The 24713-nt window shown below is 42.3% G+C and overlaps 1 protein-coding gene across 7 annotated transcripts in view; it reads right to left on the reverse strand.

Annotated features, from left to right (window-relative positions):
• The window catches only part of WIPI2 (WD repeat domain, phosphoinositide interacting 2), a 474144-nt gene that overhangs the window by 26528 nt on the left and 422903 nt on the right, over nucleotides 1-24713 (reverse strand). The window contains exon 13 of one of the 7 annotated variants that reach the window (XM_083153521.1): nucleotides 24274-24709. The exons of the other annotated variants lie outside the window; for them this stretch is intronic. Within the exon in view, the coding sequence (XP_083009647.1) occupies nucleotides 24522-24709 (188 nt within the window). The 3' untranslated portion in view covers nucleotides 24274-24521. Of the gene's footprint in view, nucleotides 1-24273; nucleotides 24710-24713 lie in introns of those variants that run through there. 7 annotated transcript variants of the gene reach the window in all.

Genomic DNA, 24713 nt, shown 5'->3' on the forward strand with positions numbered 1-24713 from the left:
CACGCCCATACCAGCGAAAACAAAAACAAAAAAAACAGGCATACTTGCTAAATCTGATTTAGTAGTTAATGGCAGATTTGAACACCAATAAACACCTCAAACTGTGGCCAGACATGAAATGTATATGTGAAAGTACATTTGTACTGTGCACTTTGTTTGGTATGTACTACAAATGACACTAACCCATTCCATATGTAAATCCAGTCCACCACTCAGGTAATAGTAATCAGTGCTTGCATCCAAATCACATGTGAAAGGTGTCCAAATACTGGCTTGATGCTAGGTACATTTCATTCCACATCTCTAGTGTGGGCCGGTAGAAGGTAAGTGTTCACATGGCACCATGGCCTAATATTGGGAAATGGGCTTGCACTATTTGCTATGTTTCTGGTGTATAGCTTTCACTATAATAAAGCTGTCTAGTTTAGTACCTTGTACAGTTAGGTGTAACTGGCTAGTGATGCACACTATTTCACCTGTTGTTTTCACCCATGTTTGGTGAATGTAATAGATTATATATAATGGGTTGCAAACTTCTTTCACCCTGTCTGTTTTGGAGATACTAAGTAATGGCATGGTCTGCTCAACTATGCAAAGCTACAGCAAGTGTTGTTTTGCGATGCAATGGTTTAGCCGTCTGTTGTGGCGCATACACGCTGTTAATGACAAAATTAACAATAAAGTTAATACCAAATATCACTCTGAACAAACAATTACAGGACATGATAGCTTGAATTGTGCCATTGCTAAGATGGCGGCCTATGGGAGAGCAGCCCCATTCTCTGCTGCGGAGCTGAGGGCACTGGTCTCCATTATGGAGACCAGGCTGGGGCGTGCGGGCCCTTTCATAACCAACCGGCAGAAGCGCCATGCCTATGCCGCGGCCCGCAGGCGCATATTCGCGCGCACCCAGGTGCGCAGGACCATCGCACAGCTGGAGCGGCGATGGTCTGATCTGAGGCGGCGCCAGCCCGAATTGCTCCAGCAAATAAGGGCCAGCATTGCACGATGTGAGTGTTTACACATTAAATGGCCAATTGTACATTAATGCTTCCATGACCTTTTTTTAGCCAATAAGGTAACATGGCTGATCACGAGTTAAACATGGCATACACTATATGTGTGGTACTTCCTGTTTGACATGCTGTAATGTGGGTCTAATATGTCATTGTTTTTGCTGCATGATGAATGTACAAATCATGTGCCTTATTTAACACTCTGCATTTTGAATTTTCTTACAGCACGTGACCGTGCAAGACAGGCCCGTGAGCAGGGCCAGGAGGTGGTGGCCCAGGAGGAGGTGGCCCAGGAGGAGGTGGCCCAGGAGGAGGCGGGCTCGGAGGTGATGGGCCAGGAGGAGGTGGGCTTGGAGGTGATGGGCCAGGAGGAGGTGGGCTCGGAGGTGATGGGCCAGGAGGAGGTGGCCGAGGAGGTCGTGGCCCAGGAGGAGCTGGCCGAGAAGGTCGTGGACGAGGAGGAGGCGTGTGAGGTGGTGGAGGTTGAAGGAAGTGGTAGGTAAACATAAGGCATCATTAATAATTGGTGGTACTACTATTTGTTAGGTACCACTGCTGAATCTAGTGTGTTTTACTCTATTATTAATTAATAAACAAAAGTGGGTTACAACAGACACACTTAGGGGTTATAGGCCCAAGCTGAAAACGTGGAATCTGGAGGCTCACGTAGGTGATGAGTGTTTATTTATGGAGGGCCTTTCTATACAAGCACAAATAAAACATCAATGGAGTATGGTCAGGCGTGATTTATAATGGAGTCACAAGTGGGCAGTTCCCCTGGGCCCCCCTCTAACCAGTTGGCCCGTGTTGTTGCCATGTATTTTGCAAAGCTATTTTGTAGGATGGATTGACTTTAGAAATTGTTTGGTGTATGGAAGCGGATTAGTGCTGCACTTTCACCTATCTGGCAATGTGACAATGATTCAAGAAGTAAGGGGCAGAGGGACTAGGCTAGCCTTTAAATGTGGTATCTATCTATCTATCTATCTATCCATCCATCCATCTATGTATCTATCTATCATGCAGTTTAGCTATTAAGCAGTGACATGCAGGTATATATGTATGGCAAAATGTGGCATGTTCTTTTGGATGTAGCTTTCTAGTAGATTGGTGAGTGTTAATGCAGGAGAAGTGTGAGTGAGGCTCAAGTGTTGTTATAATTTTGATACATACATTGGCAATTTTATCACTCACATATTCTGTAGTGTAAGCCACTTTGTGTGTGGGCCCATCTTTTTTTTTCTATTACAAACAGTATTGCCTATGTAATTGTTTGTATGTATGAATTCTCATGCGGTAGGTACTTAGGATTGACTGTACAAGGTCGACCTGAATAGCATAATTAATGTTGATCCCCCTTTAACATGCCCACAGATGACCAGAGGCAAGAAGGCGAGGGGTTGAGAGGGGCCCTCCTCAGGCTGCGCCAGCACCTTCTGCACATGGCTGAAGAGGTCCAGAATGTGTGTGACCTCCTGGTCTGAAGACTTTAGTTAATTTATGTTGTTCAATGTTAATACATTTTTGTCATAAAAGTTAGAAGTGGTCTGTGTGTTATTGTATAATTTTACAGTATAAGTATAAATATAAGTATATAAGTATAAATAGTGGTGTTTATTTATGTAAGGTGCAAAAGGGATATACAGTATATATAGATGGGTTTAGTGCATAAAAGTGGTTGAAAGTGAAGGGTAATGTAAAGATGTACATAGTGTGTTGATGTGTATGTGTGTGTTTGCAGGTGAAGAATAATTGATGATGTCATATGCATACATAACACATGGGCGTAAAGGGGCAAGAAAGAATGTTGTGAACTTAGCATGATGTAAGGGTTAATCTAAAGTGGTATTAAAGTGTTTAATTATCAATTAGATAAATAATAGATGACCATTTAAAACAATCCCTTTTGAATGAGGTAGCCTAATTGCATAAGTGGGTCATGTTACAGATTTGGGTGTTCTGATAATAGTGGTGATTTGTGCGTAAATACACCGCATCGGTGCGTACGGCCAGGTTCCCGTCCGTTCTGACGCGGTAAGACCGTGCTTAGGCTGTAAGACCGTGCCGAATCTGTGCGTGTCCACCGCACACGCAAGGTTTGTATGTCGTCCGTAAACACGCCCTCTTCTTAAACAGTGAGTCCGTCCGAATGCGGAGGCTCGGTGGGCGTTTCTACGGACGATGTCCGCACAGCGTGGCGTGCGGCCCGCTCCGTAAGAATTCGGGAAAGTACGCACCGATCAGAATAAGGGCCATTGTAACATACTATATATAAATTTTTTATTTTTATATTTAAAATCCTCCTACTTGGTATAACTTGAATTCATCTGTCTATTTAACATTCTGTAACCCTATCCCTCTTATTTTTTCCTTTTACTTGCTATCTTAAAAGTTTACCTTCCCAAGTTTAAAACTTGGTTTCTAGATGATTTCATGTTCAAAATGGGGTATTATCATTAGTCACTCTTTCTGTTTCATACATGATATTATTTGGAAACATGTTTTAAGGCTTCTTTAGTTTTTGTGTTTAGCGTTCTTTTTTTTGGAAATATTTTTATTAAGGTTTACACACACACACACACACACACACACACATATATATATATATATATATATATATATATATGCAGACTGTCGGCACTCCACATAGAATTACTTGCCCAGGTGCCTTCCCAGATGCATGTCGCAATCCATTTGTATAGCAGGAGGTGTACGGTGGCACTCACAGGGCTTTTGTAAGCATAGAAATACTCAGACCACTTTGGGGTTCAAGTTCAACATTTCAGTCACCCTGACCTTTATCAAGTATTCAATAAGTTCTTGATAAACTTCAGGGCGACCGAAACTTGAACTTGAACCCCAAAGTGGTCTGAGTATTTCTTTGCTTACTAAAGTCCTGTGAGTGCCGCCGTACACCTCCTGCTATATATAGATATATATATATATAGGTATATATATATCTATATATATACAAACACAGGAGGCCCAGCACTCACTACAACAAACTAACTCACCTTAACATTCAAATAATCAATAAATAAATAATGGGGTTTTAGTTCATGAATTGATCAATGCATTTAAGCTTGCAGCCCATCGCCAAGGGACCCCATTTCACTGCAAGTCCTACAATAACTGGTTTTCTTGGGAACCTGGCACCTGCTTACACATCATAGCTAAAATGAACATGTGTTTTTTTCTGGGTTAATGCTCAACTGCCAAGTAACTGATGGCTTTTATAAGGTGAGACAATCCCAAACACAGCACCTGAATTAGTATTAAAGGGGCAGCTGTCACAGGTTTCAGGTAAATTAGCTTATCTAGGGTGCATGAGAAAGCTATGATCACAGTAACAGAGGTTAATTAAAAATCAACCCAAATATATAGATACAGAAGTACCAACATGTATTTGGGTTGATTTTTAATTAACCTCTGTTACTGTGATCATAGCTTTCTCATGCACCCTAGATAAGCTAATTTACCTGAAACCTGTGACAGCTGCCCCTTTAATACTAATTCAGGTGCTGTGTTTGGGATTGTCTCACCTTATAAAAGCCATCAGTTACTTGGCAGTTGAGCATTAACCCAGAAAAAAACACATGTTCATTTTAGCTATGATGTGTAAGCAGGTGCCAGGTTCCCAAGAAAACCAGTTAGTGTAGGACTTGCAGTGAAATGGGGTCCCTTGGCGATGGGCTGCAAGCTTAAATGCATTGATCAATTCATGAACTAAAACCCCATTATTTATTTATTGATTATTTGAATGTTAAGGTGAGTTAGTTTGTTGTAGTGAGTGCTGGGCCCCCTGTGTTTGTATTTACTAGAGTGTGTGGTCACAGGCCACCGCACCCCACCCTGGGATGTGGGTGCTGTTTGCACCCCATTCCTAGGAATGGCGAGTGTGTTGGTACTTCTGTATCTATCTATATATATAGTAATGCTGGGTACACACCAGGACGACTAGGGCCCGATCCCATCAATCTAGATCCAATTCCGACCAATTGGATGTAGATTGTGTGCTGATTGGGCCCTTTTCTGTCCTGGTGTGGGCCCTTTTCTGTCCTCGGTGTCGATCCGATGCGCGGTCCCGCGGGTCGGTCGGTCATTATTGAGATCCTACCTGCTGCAGGTAGGATCTCAATGACGACCATACAGCCGGGTGCGGGTCGCCATCGGATCGGACCCGCTCACGGTGCACATCGTGAGCGGGTCGTGCCCCCCCGCATCATCGTGAGCGGGTCGGACGAGACACTGACGACCCGCTCACGATGTGCATCGTGAGCGGGTCGTCCTGGTGTGTACCCCACAATAGAAGGAATGGCGGTCCGGCACTCCACTAGTACTAGGCAGCTACCCTGGTGCCTTCTGGATACAAATGGATAGGAGGGCTCTGCTTAGCAAGCAGACAAACAGCGGCACTCAATGGGTTTTTTCAGCAAAACAGTGTATTGAAGACCAACGTTTCGGAGACTAGCCCCTTTGTCAAGGTGCAGGTGAACATATATATATGAATATATATATCCTCCATATGGCTGGCACTCACATCTGGATTACATATATTTGCTGGGGTGACCATCCAAGGCCATAGGTTATATTGCAAACCATATGGCAAATACACAATCTCAATAATGGTGTCACTCACCAGTCTGTTGTTCTCAGTCAAAATTGTTTATTCAGGCAGCATGGCAGGAAAAACACGTTATCTACGTTTCATTCCTCCTCTGGTACTCTTGTCAAGATAACACTTGGATGACAATGCCTCTCTATTTATGGTGTACATGACCCGGAAGTGCTAGCTGTCAGCTAATTGATATATTCCTAGAGGGAATTAGTAGAGATAAATTCATGTGTGGCGATTCTGACAATGCAGATAAACACACAGAGACAATGGGTATGTGTGTGTTTGGGTGCTCATAAACAGAAGCCGATGTGCTTGGTAAGTAACATCTTAAAGATGAATACATATATAAATCTGCCCCGGGTCACTGTGACATCAGTGACCCGCATGGTGGAATGCACGCCATCTCCAGGTGGATGTGCGTGTTTGGAATCTCCTGTATAGTCACCTAGGTGATCAAAACTGGAAGCTCTTTTCAGTGGAGTGCACGCCGGAATACTCACAGCGCTGCATCCACAAGTTTAGTCTAATGTCAGGGTAACTGAAACAGTGGCACGCACTCATCTGCGTTGCCATAGTGACATTAGATGCAGTCAAGGCAAGCTGAGTAGGGTTACATTTATGAATGAAGGTGTATTGAATAAATGGCATATCTATTAAAACACATAAATCTCATGAGGTTATCTGTTAATGGGATGGTGCTAATAAATGCTAAAGGATTGGATAATTATCAGCTAGTGTTGGGGTCATGCAACCATTAAACATGTGTTCATGATGTCTAGACTAAGTAGTTTTAAGCTGCAACATTATTATTGTGTGGAGGTGATAAACTAAAAATTACTTTACACAGCTCCAAATGCCAGAATGGTAATTAATGGAGATACCTCTCAATCCTTCTCTCTTCACAGAGGGACAAGGCAGGGGTGCCCCCTATCCCCTAGTTTGTTTGCCTTAGCGATAGAACCATTGGCCTGTATCCTGTGCAGTCTTCCAGGAATAGGTGGTTTTGAAATAGGTGAAAAGTCAGATGTGGTGGCATTATATGCTGACGACCTCTTAATATTCCTGGCAGACGGCATTGGATCAGTTCCAGTGGTTCTAAGAGAAATAGAGGAATTTGTAGACTACTCTGGATTCAGGGTGAACTGGAGAAAGTCAAGCATCCTCTCAGTCAAACCCGGGACCCCGGTAGATCTTCTGGCAGATACACCCCTTAACTGTGTGGAAACCTTTAAATACTTAGGAATATGGATCTATATAGCAGATTCATTTTTTAGGAAGGGAAGTAGCATGTTCTCTTCCTTTATTTGGAGCAATGCACGACCTAGAATTAAACTACAGACATTGATGAGAAAGAGGGAGGATGGTGGAATGTTTTTACCAAACCTCAAATTGTATTATCTGTCTGGGCAAATCACAATGCTAGTAGGATGGATGAACGGAGCAGGGGATAATGAAGGGATAAAGGAAATGATAAAACAAAATGGGGACAACATACCCCTACAAAGATTAATAAAGGGACAAATATTTAAATCAGACCCCCCACTGGTTACACAAGCAGTAAAAATATGGAAGGAATCTAACAAAATCCTGAGGTTCCAAGTATGGGAGGTAGACCAACCATTATGTGACCTAAAAAATTTAAAATAACTAAAAGATCTTCAGGTTACTAAGGTGTGGGTTCCATTTGGAATCACGCTAATGAGTCAATTATATGCAAATAAAGAACTAAAATCTTTTAATCAAGTACAGGAGGAATTTTCAGTACCCTCATCATATTTTTATGACATAGAAGAATGGGACAGTGCAGTTGCAGCAGTTTATAAAAGTACAATTTCCATCAGAGTACAACAAATACAACTGTATATACTGCACAGATCATACAAAACCATAGAACAACTGGTGAAATTTGGGGGGAAAACATCGGACAGATGTCCAAAATGTAATAATGCATCGGGCACGTTTTAACATTTAATATGGGAGTGTTGAATATTTTGGGATAAGGTGAAATCCACCCTAGCAAATTTAGGGATAAATGAGATCATCCTTACATCTAAATGTTGCGTATTAAATATAATTGGAGTTGGATTAACAAATAGAGACGATAAGGAATTTGTCAATAATATGTGTGCATTGGCTAAAGTTATGATAGCCAGAACGTGGATGGCAAAAACATCCCCAGATTTTGAAGGCTGGAGAGCATTAGTGGATTATACAGTACTACATGAAAAACACATTTACACTAAGAGAAACACTTAAAAAAATATCACAAAATATGGCAGAAGTGGTTAAAGTAGTAAGAGATTGAAAAAATGTCTCTTTATAGACAAATTAAAGATATAGGACACGTATATAAATTAGTACAATCACACAAAAAAATATTGGATTAAATAAGTAACTACAGGTTGAGTATCCCTTATCCAAAATGCTCAGGACCAGGAGAATTTTGGATAACGGATTATTCCGTATTTCGGAATATTTTAATATTTCAATGATGTATTTTGAAGTATCTTGCATTTATGCTGTATAAACACATAATATACACACAAATATATTTTATTACCACATAAAATACACACAAATATATTTTATTTGTTCAAAAAACAAGGTTTCAAAACGTGAAACAAAATGTGTGTACTATCTCAGCACTGAATTTGAATGCCAAGCAATCATTGTCTTGCACATATATAGGCCCCTATTTTGATCGGCACGGTACGGCCCGCGTGCGGCCGTACCGCCGATGTTTGTGGTCTGCACATGCGCAGAGGTCATTCTGCGCATGTGCAGCCCCCTTCGCCGCAGACGGATTTCGTCCGCCGCAAAGGGGGCGTATAGGGGCGTGAGGGGCTTCAGCCCCTCATTTCCCTATGTGTACGCCCCGCGTTTCATGGGCGTTCCCATGAAAACGCGGGGCGTATGCATGGTAATGAGGGCATGACGCCCTCATTACCATGACATGGGGGCGGAAAGCTGACGTCGCCGGATGTCAGCTTTCAGCCCCCTTACAAGCTCCCACACGGACGATTGTCCGTGTGGTCTGAGCTTGCGGGAGCTGCCGCGGCGTGCGGGCCTGCCTTCGATGGTCGTCGACCATCGAAGGCAGGGGGCAGCTCCCACCATGGTGGAGGCGTAGCCTCCACCATTTTTGTGCGGATCGCCAGCCGTCCGTGTACGGACGGCCGTGGCGATCCGTCCGGTGGGCGGCCCTTGGTTTGTGCGGTCGGAGCCCCGTGTGCGGCTCTGACCGCACCAACCAGAATAAGGGCCATAGTGCCAGTTACATATCATGTCCCCAGTGATGCTGTTACAAATGTCCCCAGTGAGTTTTTATCAAAAAAAAAAAATTTCACTTTCTGGAATGTCTGGTTTTCGGAATAATTTGGATAACGGATATTCGGATACGGGATACTCGACCTGTATTAGAAATAAATCACGGAGGAGAAGCCAAAAGGACACAGGGCACAAAAAGTATTATAATCACTAAATAAAAGATAGGACTGTGTGAATATCGTGAATAAATGCTCTCCAGGCTTCAGGATGTAGATATAAGGGGAAATATAGCATGGCCAAGGAGCACAAATATTTAAACTATATTGTCTTAGGAGATGTACACGCAAGTAGAGGGATGAGTGCTTGATGCAAAGGAAGAAATAAGCCATATCTTTAGGGTATATGGAACAAAAACTTGTTTCGAAAACCATCTAAACATAAATATAAAAGGAGGAGCAGCACTGGATTATGTATATATGTATGTAGTTTGTGAGTAAATATTTATGAATACAGGATCAATGGGGATAAGCCATATTATGTAAATGAAGAAAGGGAGAAATTCATTATTAATTAACCATTGAAATGCCTGTTGTCTACATAACTCCATTTTTATGTGTATGTATTCTATGTTTTGTGTTTTATTGTGTGTATATGTGCCATCATAAAATGAATAAAAATCTATATTAAAAAAAAATTTTTTAATGAATAATATTTCTCAATCTATCCAAGGCGCTACAATAAAGTGCTAGTGCACGTCACATTAATATCGGATCTAAACTCATGTGCAAAAGACTTTGCAGCAATAAATGCGAGATTATTATATAAAAATAGGTCAGAAGCTATACCCCTGTGTCATTGTTCCGCATTATGAATAAGAAGTATATGGAAAAAATGAGTGGGTATTATGCATCAAGGAAAATGCTATATTGTATTGAATCATTTAACCCACGAGGCCAGATGGTATCGAGCTTGTGCATCCACATTGCTTCGCGACGTAATAGTAACTTGGCTCTATCTCCTCCCCTGGCCAATGGTGGGATTTGATCTATGACCATACAACGCAAAGTTAAAAAAGGGTGATGATCCGTCAAGAAGTGTTTTGCAACGAGTTTGTCTGTATCACCAGTGTTTAATGCTGTTGATATCAATGATCTGTGATTTGCCATCCTTTGTTTAAATGGGCATACTGTTTTGCCCACATAAACTAATGAACAGGGGCAGGTCAGGAGGGGCGGAACCACGGCTGTGAGGGAGTGAGTGGGAGAGTGAGCGAGCTCCCTGGCAAAACATCCGATGTAACAACTCCCATCTAAGCGTGCTTATCCGCCGTCTTGAACCCGGAAGCAGGCGACCGGGTGATGGCGAAGTGGATACGGCGGCCAGGGAGAGAGGAGAGGCGCCATTACCTGCATCCAGGGGACTGAGCGCTGTCGGTGTGGAAGGCACACTGGCCCCCAGGGTGTCTAGTGAGAGGAGAGACGCTGTGTGCAGGTCATCTCCAGTGCGGTGGTGCTCCGGCGGGATTGTGGAGTCCCACCAGCGCCGGCCAGTTGGATGGCTTGGCATTGGGCTAACGAGGCACGTGGCAGGCGAGGTTAAGCATCTGTGGCCAGCGGGCAGAGTCCTGCCAACACAACTGGATGGCAGACACTGGGTCCAGAGAGTTGGTGCAGCTAATCAGGACTGAATCCAGGCAGACATCCAGAGTCGTGCAGTATTACAAAACTGTTTATACATTACATTATATTTGTGGAACATTTGCTTTTGAACACGCACTGGAAACTTCTGTTTGTTGTATTGGCCTAAATAATTGGGAGCAATATATTAAAAGCCTGCTATTCTGCTTATACTTGGCTGCTAAGCTCTCTTAAAGGGGCCATCCGCTTATTAAGCTGATATACAAGACTGTACTAAGATATCGAGCAGGCCTGAGAGAATATTTTGCCAACCAGTTGTACTATATAGGGCCACACTGGTCTGCACTGGCCCAATAAGAGCAATTGTGTTAATCATCTCCTTAAAAGCCCAATGAACTTCCTAGAATTTGCATTATAAATCCTTCCCGAAGTTGCTATCGGAATTAAGCCTAAATGTCCTGCACTCTACTGGTCTGAGAATAAGTTAGCGTCCGATTGTTATATTGGCCTAACTAATAGGGAGCAATATATCAAAATCTTATTATTCTGCTTATATTTGGCTGCCAAGCTCTTCTAAGGGGCCATCCGTTTATATCAAATCTGGTATACAAGACCGCAGTACGATATCGAGCCGGCCTGAGAGAATATTTTGCGGACCAGTTGAACTGTACAGAGCCATATTGGTCCGCACTGGGCTAATAAGAGTAATTGTTTCCATCATTTCCCTAAATGCTTAACAAACTGCCTAGAATCTGCATTATAAACCTCTCTTGTAGTCAACCTCAGCATCAAGCCTAAAGGTTCTGGACTCTATTGGTCTATGAATAAGTGGGTGTCCTTACTGGACGTGAGTGCTATATACTTAAGATATTTGTGGCATAAAGTCCTGCATTGCCTGTTTTAGCCAAAATATGGGGAAAACGGGCACTACCTCTGCAGCTGACCGGCTAGAGCGATATGCCCGAACACATCCAGGCAATACCACACAGTCACCGACCTCCACACCTCAGACCACCCCTTCAAAAAGCAAAAGTCCACAAAGGCCCCCTGACATAACACTCCAGCAGGTTTTGGAGGCCATAAACAATAGTGAGCAGCGACTGTCTGAAAAAATTAATGGAGTACAGATAGAAATCCTGTCAATTAAAACTGAACTTAGAGACCAATGAAATAATAAAGGAAGCAGAAAATCGCATCTCTTCACCAGAAGATACTAGCTCACAGTGGTTTAAGAAAATCTCCGTTATGGCTCAGCAGATGTTGGAAATAAAGTCGAAATTATATGATGTGGAAGGCAGACTGAGGAGGAACAATCTTCGTTTTGTAGGCCTGCCTGAACACGAAGAGAGTACAGACGCTATAAAATTCCTCAAAAAATGAATGATTGATAAATTGGGAAAAAACATGTTTACCAGTCAATTTGCCGTGGAAAGGGCCCATCGAGTCCCTTCCAGACCTCCACCACCGGGGGCTCTCCCCCGGACCTTGATTGCAAAATTTCTTAATTTCCAGGATAGAGACACCATTCTTCAGGAGCTACGCAGTAAGGGTCGATTGAAGTATAACAGAAATAATAATGGCGAGGAGGCAGCAGTTTGGGCAGACAAATATGCACCGGGAGGCCGCCAGCTTGCAGCTAATGATAGGATATAGATATGTAAATGGGAGTAGAAAAGAATGATTTGTTTGTAACTGCTAGGGAGCTCCCCCTCATATTGGTGGTCTTTATTTTTTTCTAGCCCAACTGAAGAAGATAATTGTATTTTTTTTTACCTTGTCGTGTGGGTTAGGTTTGGATCAAGTATGCCAGGTGGGGGTGTATACAGAGGGGGTAAATGTTGGGGAAAATTGTTTTTGTTTTCTTTTTTATGTTTACTGTTGAGTCATATGTACACAAATTGTTGGTACAAAGCGATACTTATTGTATTGGCGGTGGCGGCAACCCCTAAACCTAATTGGGAAGAGTGGCTGCAGCGGAGAGGACTGTGTATGGCGCACAATGTTAAAAGAAAAAAAAAGTATGATCAGATATGATTAAATTACTCACCTGGAATGTCAGGGGCATCAATGACAAAATCAAACGTTCCTTAGTCATGAATCAGCTAAGAAAGCTCCATTAATGATAAGCAATTGTTATTGAGGGCTGTATATATCCCACCGCCATTTTGTTTTTAAGTTCTTATCAAAGAATCAGAATTTGCAGCTAAAGAGCCATATGTCTGTCTGAGGGACTTCAACAATGTGTTGGACCCCCAGATGGACAGATGGAGAAGCTCTGTATTAAATACAACTAGCGGCAATAAGGGCTTTATGAACTTCATACAGGACATGGGGTGGCTTGATATATGGAGGATCCGCAACCCCAACTCAGTGCAGTTCTCATGTTATTCTACAACATATCAGGCCTTCTCGAGAATAGATCTCATATTAGTCTCGGGTAACTTTTCGACGCAGGTTACTGGGATTAATTACAAGCCGGGAGGTATCTCTGACAATTCTCCAGTATTAATTGAATTTTCGGTAACTCAAGATAGAGGACAGAGCTTTTGGGCATTCAACCCAGGCTGGTTGCAATATATAGGCCAAACTGACTTGCTCTCGCCCCAATGGAAATAATTCTAGCAGTGCAACAATGTGGGATGCTTTTAAAGCATTTATTAGAGGAACCCTGAAGAAGTGTATAGGGGAGATTAAAAGAGAGAGTAGGAATAAAATCTTGGAAAAGGAAGAAAAAAAGTGTTGTGTTGGAATTAAAATAATAGACGACTAGATCAGAGGTATGTAGACAAGAGTGGCTGGCCGCCCAGGGAGCATGGCTGGATTTATTGAGGGAGGAAAATGCGAGGTTAATGTTTAAAAATCGTCAATTAAACTACCAACATACAGATAGACCTGGTAGGTACCTGGCGTACCTGGCACAGGCAGAAAAGCCCCTTAATATAGTTAGTAATATACAGAATGACAAAGGTAACCTAGTAAATACAACCATGCAGATTGGGGAGGAATTCTTTAAATACTTTAGTCAACTATACGCCTCCAGATTGGAATATAATCAGTTCAAATTAGCGAATATGTAGGAGGGATAGAGTTGCTGTCACTAGATCTTTCTGAAACTACTAGTATTGATGGAATGTTAAGCATAGAGGAGGTGAGAACGGCAATCAAAATTCTGCCGGGAGGGAATGGCAACGGGATTAGATGGAATTCTGTCCGAAATAAACAAAAACTATAGGTCAGTGACCTAGGGCAGATTTATATATGTATTCATCTTTAAGATGTTATTTACCAAGCACACTGGCTTCTGTTTATGAGCACCCAAACACACACATACCCATTGTCTCTGGGTGTTTATCTGCATTGTTAGAATCTCCACACATGAATTTATCTCTACTAATTCCCTTTAGGGATATATCAATTAGCTGACAGCTAGCACTTCCGGGTCATGTACACCATAAATCAGGGCTGGGCAATTGCGGCCCTGCAGATGTTGATGAACTACACATCCCAGGATGCTTTGCATTAGTTTTGCTATGTGGCCATGCTGAAACTGATACAAGGCATGCTGGGATGTGTAGTTCATCAACATCTGGAGGGCCGCAATTGCCCAGCCCTGCCATAAATAGAGAGGCATTGTCATCCAAGTGTTATCTTGACAAAGGTATCAGAGGAGGTACTAAAATTATAGATCATATCCCTCCACTGAAAAGAGGAGGTAACAGAGGTAAATTACTACTGCAGTGTGAAACTAAATGGATCATGAAGTTGGACACTATGGCCCCTCAAGGCCTTAATGAGAAATTAGGTATGCATTGTTTTTTAGGACGTTGATTCCTTAAGTAAGTTCCTTTAGTCTCAATTGGTTGCCGGTAGAATATTGTCACCTTATGGGACACTGCCAACAGGATTGAGTACAGCCTGCCGTAATAATTATAAATGTATCAGTAATACTGTAATTCTTGCTTTTTGAGCTAATGTCATACTAGACATAATTATTAACATTACAATAGCCCTTATTAAGGTGGGTCAGGCATTATGCGATGTATTGTATTAATTAAGTGATAACATTATGTAAAAAATATTTTGGAATAGTTAAGTTTTTGAGCTGCACTGATGTCCTTTAGCACAACAGATTTTGTTTTTAATTGTGGTTATTTTATTTCAATTTGCTCGTTAGTTATATTGTTGCTTTTTTTTCTTCTTTTCATATTGGTGATTGTTTTATTGTATTTGGGTTCGTGACCAGCTGGCTGTAATCTATTCTCCCAGTGTGGCTCTGCAGCCCACAGGTGAAGGGGAGCGGCCAATTGTAACATACATTTGCAGATTGGTAAAAGACCTAATTGTGATGTATATATGTGTGCACCTTGTATGTGGTTGTTTTATCCCTGACGATGGGAGGTTAAGCTCCCGAAACATGTTGGCAAACTAAAGCATTTAATCTACATGGAAGATTGACGAGTGCCGCTTATTATACTTTGTTTATTTGGAACCTACAGGTTCAAAAAGGGCACCGGAGCAAATTCACCTTTTTCATCTGGAGCTGAGTGCCGGATAACTGGTTTATATATATATATATATATATATATATATATATATATATATATATATATATATATATATATATATATATAAATATAGGTCGAAGAAATGCTCTAGGACACTGGCGCATTGAATTACCCTATACACAAAGGATTATCAATGGAAACCTTTAAGATTCTCAGAAAATAACTGACAAATCTATAGGGTGGCAAGCCAATTCTCTGGCTTGGTCAACCGGATGAATTTTGAATGGAGAGTATAGAGAGAATCTAGGCGCCTTATAATATTATAGTAATTTCTTCTAGGAAGAATTTAAACGTATATCCAGAAATGCATATAAAAATATATATAGATTTATTGCACCAAGAATAAAATAATATACAATAAATTTATAAAATACAGATCAAAATAGCTTTGCACATAAATAGTTATGACAATTTCAGGTTGATCCGGGTGGGGGATGGGGTTTGGGGGAAGGGAAAAATTAAAAAAGAAAAAAAACAGCGGGGAGCAAGTGGGAGATGATAAACACCATAAAACAACGTATGTCAGAGAGGAGTATGCATATATTTTTCTCTCAGAGCTAGAGTAAGTACTTAGCTGGATACGTGATAAAAAGTAGTTTCTTGCAAAGAAAGTGGAAGTCCTTTTCCTTGGTTTTGGAAACCAGGAGGTAGAGCAGTAATCTCTGGGCTCAATGGCAAGGAGGATTAGAGGGTGGTTCCGACGCGTTTCGTCCACTCATGGACTTCTTCTGCTCCCCTTGCCATTGAGCCCAGAGATTACTGCTCTACCTCCTGGTTTCCAAAACCAAGGAAAAGGACTTCCACTTTCTTTGCAAGAAACTACTTTTTATCACGTATCCAGCTAAGTACTTACTCTAGCTCTGACAGAAAAATATATGCATACTCCTCTCTGACATACATTGTTTTATGGTGTTTATCATCTCCCACTTGCTCCCCGCTGGTTTTTTTTCTTTTTTCATTTTTCCCTTCCCCCAACCCCCATCCGGATCAACCTGAAATTGTCATAACTATTTATGTGCAAAGCTATTTTTATCTGTATTTTATAGATTTATCGTATATTATTTTATTCTTGGTGCAATAAATCTATATATATTTTTATATGCATTTCTGGATATACGTTTAAATTCTTCCTAGAAGAAATTACTATAATATTATAAGGCGCCTTGATTCTATATATATATATATATATATATATATCCTCCAAAAACACGGGCGTCACTCCGGGACTTCTGTATCAAAATGTGAAGTTTATTTTCTTCTAAATGGTCTACACCGTTTCGGGTATTAACCCATCGTCAGGACCAGAAGAATACAAAAGGTGCAACAATAAAGTGTAAAGAAAAAATGAACTTACATATAGGGGACCCGCCGTGTAGCGTCCTCCTCTGTCTGGGACTCCTGATGACGACTTCCGGGATCTCCCGGAAGTGACCCGTCCGTCCTGGCAGCGGAGGAGGCCACACTAGGGAAAAGTGATAACATGCCAATACTTTAGAAACAGTTATTAAAGTGCATAGTGCTTGTCAATAAGAATATACAATAATATACAGTGCTGTTATACATGTGCATATGTGAAAAAATGACAATTATTAAAATATCTTTTACGAACGTCAGGTGCACTTTCCCTAAACTTGTTTATGAGCGGCCACCAGATGGCAGTGTGGCACAACAAATTCCGAATATGCTGTAAATTCTGTACTTTAATAGCTCTGTAAGCTCATTTTATCGGGTCTATATGTCAGGGATTGTATGTGGACATATGAAACATTATTTCTACTAACAAAGGGCATAGACTAACAAATACAAATGCCCATATATGAATATTTCTATGTCACCCAATGGTCCTTCTTTTACTCCATACATTAATACCTGCTGGTCAAATTCTACAAGAAGCTACCCAGATTCATGGTCTCATTGAGGCCTCCCGGTTTCAGGGTCCCCAGTGCATGGATCCATCTGCTCTCAATTTGCAAGAGGCTTTTGCCCCTGCCCCCCCTCTTAGGGATTCAGGAGCCTGGTCAATCAGCTGAAACCTTTACACCAAGCCCACTGACCGCAACATGATGTTGCAATACAAAAGTTTCCATCCACGGGCCACAACTGCCAGTTTACCCTACTCGCAGTTTATACGAGTCTGCAGGGTCAATAGTGATGTGTCAGTGACGGACACCCAATTAGAAAGCATGGTAATTAGATTCCTGGAGAGGGGTTACCCCTACCAACTCCTGAAGGAGGCAAAGCACAAGGCCATAAACATCTCCCGACAGGAACTACTTAAAAGTAGAACCCAGGATACTAATACCAGTAAAGGTACATTTACATGGGTGAAGCATTATTCTGATAAAAGCCCTGGAATAGTGAAGCAAGCGAAGAACATGTGGTCCATAGTCTCCACAGACCCCCATATTCCTAGCCTTAAGAACACCCAGCTTCAAACAGGCTTTGTGAGAGGCAGAAGCATAGGGAACAGAATTGTGAAGACTGATATCTCAAAACTTCAGAGCAAACCCACACACTTCCTATCCCTCAAAGGGGGCTGCTACAGGTGTACTGGTTGTGTAACCTGTAGCTATATGATTTCTGGTACTTCTTTCCGACATCCCCACACGGGCAAGATGTATAACATCAAACCAGTCTTAACATGCATGTCAAAATATGTCATCTATTTGTTGACATGCCCGTGTGGGTTAAATTATGTCGGGAAGACAATTTGCACGATTAAGGACCGCATGGCAAATCACAGAACTGCCATCCACGCAGCACTAGAGAAGGGCCACAGCGAGCAGACCGTGGCCAGACATTTTTTGGAGGCCCGGCACGGAGTGGCCAACTTACGGTTTCAGCTGATTGACCAGGCTCCTGAATCCCTAAGAGGGGGGGGGGGGGGGGGGGGGCAGAGGCAAAAGCCTCTTGCAAATTGAGAGCAGGTGGATCCATGCACTGGGGACCCTGAAACGGGAGGCCTCAATGAGACCATGAATCTGGGTAGCTTCTTGTAGAATTTGACCAGCAGGTATTAATGTATGGAGTAAAAGAAGGACCATTGGGTGACATAGAAATATTCATATATGGGCATTTGTATTTGTTAGTCTATGCCCTATGTTAGTAGAAATAATGTTTCATATGTCCACATACAATCCCTGACGTATAGGCCTGATAAAATGAGCTTACAGAGCTATTAAAATACAGAATTGACAGCATATTCGGAATTTGTTGTGCCACACTGCCATCTGGTGGCCGCTCATAAACAAGTTTAGGGAAAGTGCACCTGACGTTCGTAAAAGATATTTTAATAATTGTAATTTTTTCACATATGCACATGTATAACAGCACTGTATATTATTTTTTTATTCTTATTGACAAGCACTATGCACTTTAATAACTGTTTCTAAAGTATTGGCATGTTATCACTTTTCCCTAGGGTGGCCAGGACAGACGGGTCACTTCCGGGAGATCCCGGAAGTCATCATCAGGAGTCCCAGACGGAGGAGGACGCTACACGGCGGTTCCCCTATATGTACGTTCATTTTTTCTTTACACTTTGTTGTTGCACCTTTTGTATTCTTCTGGTCCTGACGAAGGGTTAATACCCAAAACGGCGTAGACCGTTTAGAAGAAAATAAACTTCACATTTTGATACACAAGTCCCGGAGTGATGCCCGTGTTTTTGGAGGTTGTATCGGTGGCTGCATTGCCACAGGGGAAGGCACCCGGGCCCTCAATACCACCAGCAAGCAAGGAGTGCCGGACACACCACAAGTTCTATATACAGATGGGTCTTTTCCCATCTTGGCAGGGGATGGCGCTGGCGTCGCCAGCCGCCATCCCCCGCCAGCGCCATGGCGATCGTGAGAAGGGGACGCGCGCGCACGAGAGGCGCGCGCGTCCCCTTCCGACGGCGCTTCCATACGTTTCCCCGGGTCCCCGCCGGCTTGCCGGCGGTAACCCGGGGTCCCCGCCGACTGCCCGCACCCCCCCTAACCCCCCCCTAACCCTGTCCGTCTCCCTGAGGCGGAGACGGACAGGGTTTCCGTCGCGCTAGCGACGGAGACTGAGACGCGCGTGCGCGTGAGACGCACGCGCGTCTCAGTCTCCTCGCTGGTGTGGCTGCTGGCGGGTCGCCAGCACGTACGTTCTGGCGACCCGCCAGCAAGGATGGGAATAGGAACATACTGTATATATATATATATATATATATATATATATATATATATATGTGTGTGTGTGTGTAGAAAAAAGCCAGAGAGCGCACAAATAAGCAGATATTAAGGTAACAATTTACTATAATATTAATGCTCACATACATGTAAGATCAGAACAGCTAGTATGAAGTCAAAGTATAAAAACCAGTCAGTTGTCCACACTCGGACATTTAGCACCAATCAAGCGGCTAGACTTAGCGGCCAGATTCAGAAGGATCAAAGGACCGCAGCGGCTTCAGGAGAATATCGTCAGTGTCAACCAGGGAACACCCCAACGTGTTTCGTCAGCTTGTGACTTTGTCAGGAGGCGTGTCATACAATAATTATGGAGGAGTTTATATACCCACTGGCATAAAGATCACATTAACCCTTCACTAATTAATTTAAAGGGACAAATACCGCATATTCAATACAGACTCAAAATAAATACATATACAAAATAAACAATTGAATTCATACATAGCGCAACATATAAAAATATTTGTTTTAACAAATTTCATAAAACATACATACATACATATATATATATATATATATATATATATAAAATACATATAAAAGACATAATGGTAAAACAACAGATAAGAACAAAGTATTGCACCACGCAAGTCACCACCTCAAGACTATAACAAGAGCTAAGGGGTGTACGTCCAACTACAAAGCCCAACCAGTCAGGAGGGGGACACCAACATTTTCAGTGCAAAAAAGGAACTATTTTAATACCCTCATTCATACCCATAGGAGACATGGTATTCATGGTAAAAATCCAGTACGTTTCCCTACGACTTAATTTCATCAACACATCACCACCCCATTCATCAAGGGTAACGTGTTCCAATGCTTTGAAAGAAAAGAAATCAAGATTTGAATTACAACAAGAGGCAAAATGTCGAGGAACACTATGTAAAATGGATTTGTTTCTAATACTCCTCGTGTGCTCTAATATTCAAATTTTTAGAGGACACTTGGTCTTCCCAATGTATTTTTTCACCACACCGGCATGATAATAAATATATAACACAGGTGGTTAGGCAAGACATTCTACGCTTAATGTTCCAAGACTTGGTATTATCACTATTGGAAAATTTATAATGGTCCTTATCTACATATTGGCACATTTTACATTTGTTGCATGGGAAAAAACAGTTACAGGTTTTAAGCCACCCATCAGTAGGTAAAAAAAGGGAGGATATAAAAAAACTATATCAATTGAAAGGCGCTTGGTATGGGTGTGCTTGGCTAGGAGCCGCAATCTAAGAAAAGGAGTTGTCACCCCCAGTACAATATGTAGGAGAAAGAGAAGTGGTTGATTGCGCTGCTATTTTAAAAAGACATTCAATTATAAATTCAACAAGAATGGTCAGGTGTAAATAATAAATGACACTTTAATTATAATAAAAAATTATATATATATATATATATATATATATATATATATATATATATATATATATATATATATATATATATATATATATATATAGGAAAAACTGGCGTCACTCCGAGGAATTTTTCAAATGAAAAAGATTTTTATGCAGCAAAAGTCGACATAAGCATGTCAGTGCAGTCGACGTTTCAATGACAATAGCCATTTTCTTCATGACATGACATGCAAGATGAAACAAGTACATAATGCATAATACAAGGTTTAAATAGAGCGCTTACCTGACAGGGTCCGCCAGGCGGCCGGGTGCACGCCGTCCCTCCCCCAGCACGGGGTGTTCCGGTGTGCTGACGTCTGCTTCCGGCTCCCGTTGTCCGGGAAACACACCAAGCTAACGTCCCCAGCCGCCGGACGTCATCCAGCAGATCTCAGCAGCATGTAAAAAACATGTATTAAATGAATAAGTGATAATTAGGTGCCAACATTGTGTTGTTAGCACCGCAATATGACATAAACAAGGCAGGACATGACACATATTTGACAACAGTATGACAGATGAATGTTCAATATAACACACTCCAATTGAACCTCTCATTTAGTCCCAACGGTTTGCTGGTCTGTAGCCTAAATATCCACCTAGACTCCAATTTGAGGAGTGCCCCATCACGATCACCCCCTCTGCGCAATGGGGGGACGTGATCAATCAGAATTAATTTTAAATCTCAGATGGAATGGCCAGCCTCCAGGAAATGCCTGGCCCCTGGCTGATCTGCAGATTTGGTTTTAATAGCATTTCCAATAGCAGAGCGGTGCAAGGCCATCCTCTCATGAATAATGCGGATGGTCTTGCCCACGTAGTGCAAACGGCAGGGGCAATATAGGAGATATATGACGTGGGTCATTGGACAGGTGAGCACATGTTTAATGGAGATGCTGGTGTAATTAATGGGATGGTTGAATGCCTTGCACACCACCAGATTTTTGCAAGTCGTACAGCTAAGACACCTGTAGCATCCTGGGGGTCTCGTTAGAAAATTGGATGGAGGCTGGGGTATGTCAAAACCTGTTATGTCCGTGTGGACCACTCTGTCCTTAATGTTGCGGCTTCGTGTATAACAAGCCGTTGGTCTTATATTTTGTAATCCTGGCAACAATGCATCAGTCTTAACGATGGGCCACAAAGCTGTTGTTGCCCTTTGCACTACAGGGCTGGACATTGAGAACTGCTGTTTCCATGGTAACACATCCTGTTGGTGACGGGTTTTAGGTTTTAGCAGCTCCTCCCGTGGAATGGCCAAAACTTCCTTTTGAAGGTTGCGTAGTTGTTCGAGGTTATACCCTCTATGTGCAAATTTATCCACTACTGTGTTGGTACTATCAGTTCTCAATGTCCAGCCCTGTAGTGCAAAGGGCAACAACAGCTTTGTGGCCCATCGTTAAGACCGATGCATCGTTGCCAGGATTACAAAATATAAGACCAACGGCTTGTTATACACGAGGCCGCAACATTAAGGACAGAGTGGTCCACACGGACATAACAGGTTTTGACATACCCCACCCTCCATTCAATTTTCTAACGAGACCCCCAGGATGCTACAGGTGTCTTAGCTGTACGACCTGCAAAAATATGATGGTGTGCAAGGCATTCAACCATCCCATTAATCACACCAGCATCTCCATTAAACATGTGCTCACCTGTCTAATGACCCACGTCATATATCTCCTATATTGCCCCTGCCATTTGCACTACGTGGGCAAGACCATCCGCATTATTCGTGAGAGGATGGCCTTGCACCGCTCTGCTATTGGAAATGCTATCAAAACCAAATCTGCAGATCAGCCAGTGGCCAGGCATTTCCTGGAGGCTGGCCATTCCATCGGAGATTTAAAATTCATTCTGATTGATCACGTCCCCCCCATTGCGCAGAGGGGGTGATCGTGATGGGGCACTCCTCAAGTTGGAGTCTAGGTGGATATTTAGGCTACAGACCAGCAAACCGTTGGGACTAAATGAGAGGTTCAATTGGAGTGTGTTATATTGAACATTAATCTGTCATACTGTTGTCAAATATGTGTCATGTCCTGCCTTGTTTATGTCATATTGTGGTGCTAACAACACAATGTCGGCACCTAATTATCACTTATTCATTTAATACATGTTTTTTACGTATAGCCCTGCTGAGATCTGCTGGATGACGTCCGGCGGCTGGGGACGTTAGCTTGGTGTGTTTCCCGGACAATGGGAGCCGGAAGCAGACGTCAGCACACCGGAACACCCCGTGCTGGGGGAGGGACGGCGTGCACCCGGCCGCCGGGCGGACCCTGTCAGGTAAGCGCTCTATTTAAACCTTGTATTATGCATTATATACTTGTTTCATCTTGCATGTCATGTCCTGAAGAAAATGGCTATATGCCATTGAAACGTCGACTGCACTGACATGCTTATGTCGACTTTTGCTGCATAAAAATCTTTTTCATTGGAAAAATTCCTCGGAGTGACGCCAGTTTTTCCTATACTGTTGTTCATTTGTGGATGGCACCCGGGGTACCTTACCATCGCTATTAAGGAGTGCCGGCTCGCACAGCTTTGTGTGTATATATATATATATATGTAAAAAGAGGATTTTGTGATAATTTAAAATTGGACAAAAGATTGATAGTCACCCATATAGTTGATATATTTTGCCAGTCCTTTAGGGAGTAATCTCAATAGATTCTGTGGGGGACCATGGATGTGGTACTTGTAATCCAATATTGCTTGTTATGGACAAGGATACTGTTGCCACTTTTTCCACAGGGATTTACCAGGCTTCTTAAGGAGGTGGCGTGCCTCCAAGATGTTCTTGTGCCACGGATTTTGGTTAATTGGATCAGTCCACTTTGTCCTGGGAATAAGTTTCCCATTTGGAAAAAACGGTGGTATACCTTTTGATGATCCACAGTATAGGCAGGGTTGTCTGGCAAGGGTTGTAGCGATCAAGAGTCCCTTTTGAAAAGCATCTACGCGTTTCGCTGACTATAGCAGCTTTTTCAGTACGTGCATCTTTTCTAATTCGACTAGGGGCCAAAATGGATCTTAAAGAGGAAGCTTTCTTAAAAACAAGTTGTGGTTTAGGAGGTAATATATCATGTAGGAGGGGATCTACTAACACATCCCAGTGTTTATTAAGAATATCTCTAATGCCTTTACCATTGGAATTAAATGGAATAAACTTATCAGACCTATCAACACGTTTTTTATATTCTAACAGCTCGTTCCGATCCCGGTCACAAGCTTTCTTTTGACAATGTTCAACAAGGTGAGGGGGGTATTTCTTATCAATAAACTGTTTATTGTAAATGTGTACCAAAAGTGGGTAGTTACACTACTGTGTATACCCTTGGGAGCGCTTGGACAGAGTTGCTGACTCAATGGGAGCAGCTGCTTGGGTAGGGAGGGTCAGTCCCTACATAAATACAGAAAAAAGACAACACAAAAAGCAGCGCTCACATCCAATGATGAGTGAATCAGATTTGAAAATTCATATAACAATTTATTAAAAAGCAATGTTAAAAATATAGCAGCATGTTGATAACAAATATGAATTTTTGACAAGTGTACACTATTACAAAAAGATTATAGTAGCAAAAAGGGGGGGTTGTAAAACAAAAATAATGACTGGTGCCAAGATCTCACATGTGTATGGATAACCCCGTCCGGGGTGGGAGGATTGAAGAACCCGCACTGTCCACGCTAGAAGTACAGTCCCAGTGATTTGTGGAGTCCGTGAAACGGCGATTTGTAATCCTGTAAGCACACCGAGGGAGTGGCTGATGTTATGAGAGCCTACCTTCAACCTCGTGGCCGGGTGTCCAGGTTGAGTTGTGATTGAATTGAGCCGTAGACTTCCAGGGATTGTTTGGGAAGAGTTGTGGTCAGACGATTGAGCAGGTGAAACCTCCAAATAGTTGTCCAGGATCTGGCACCAGCACCACCAACGCGTTTCGCTGTCCAAACGTCAGCTTTGTCAAGGTAATGACCTTA

Source organism: Crinia signifera, chromosome 7 (genome assembly GCF_055691185.1).
Source record: "Crinia signifera chromosome 7, ASM5569118v1, whole genome shotgun sequence".
NCBI classification, from domain to species: domain Eukaryota; kingdom Metazoa; phylum Chordata; class Amphibia; order Anura; family Myobatrachidae; genus Crinia; species Crinia signifera.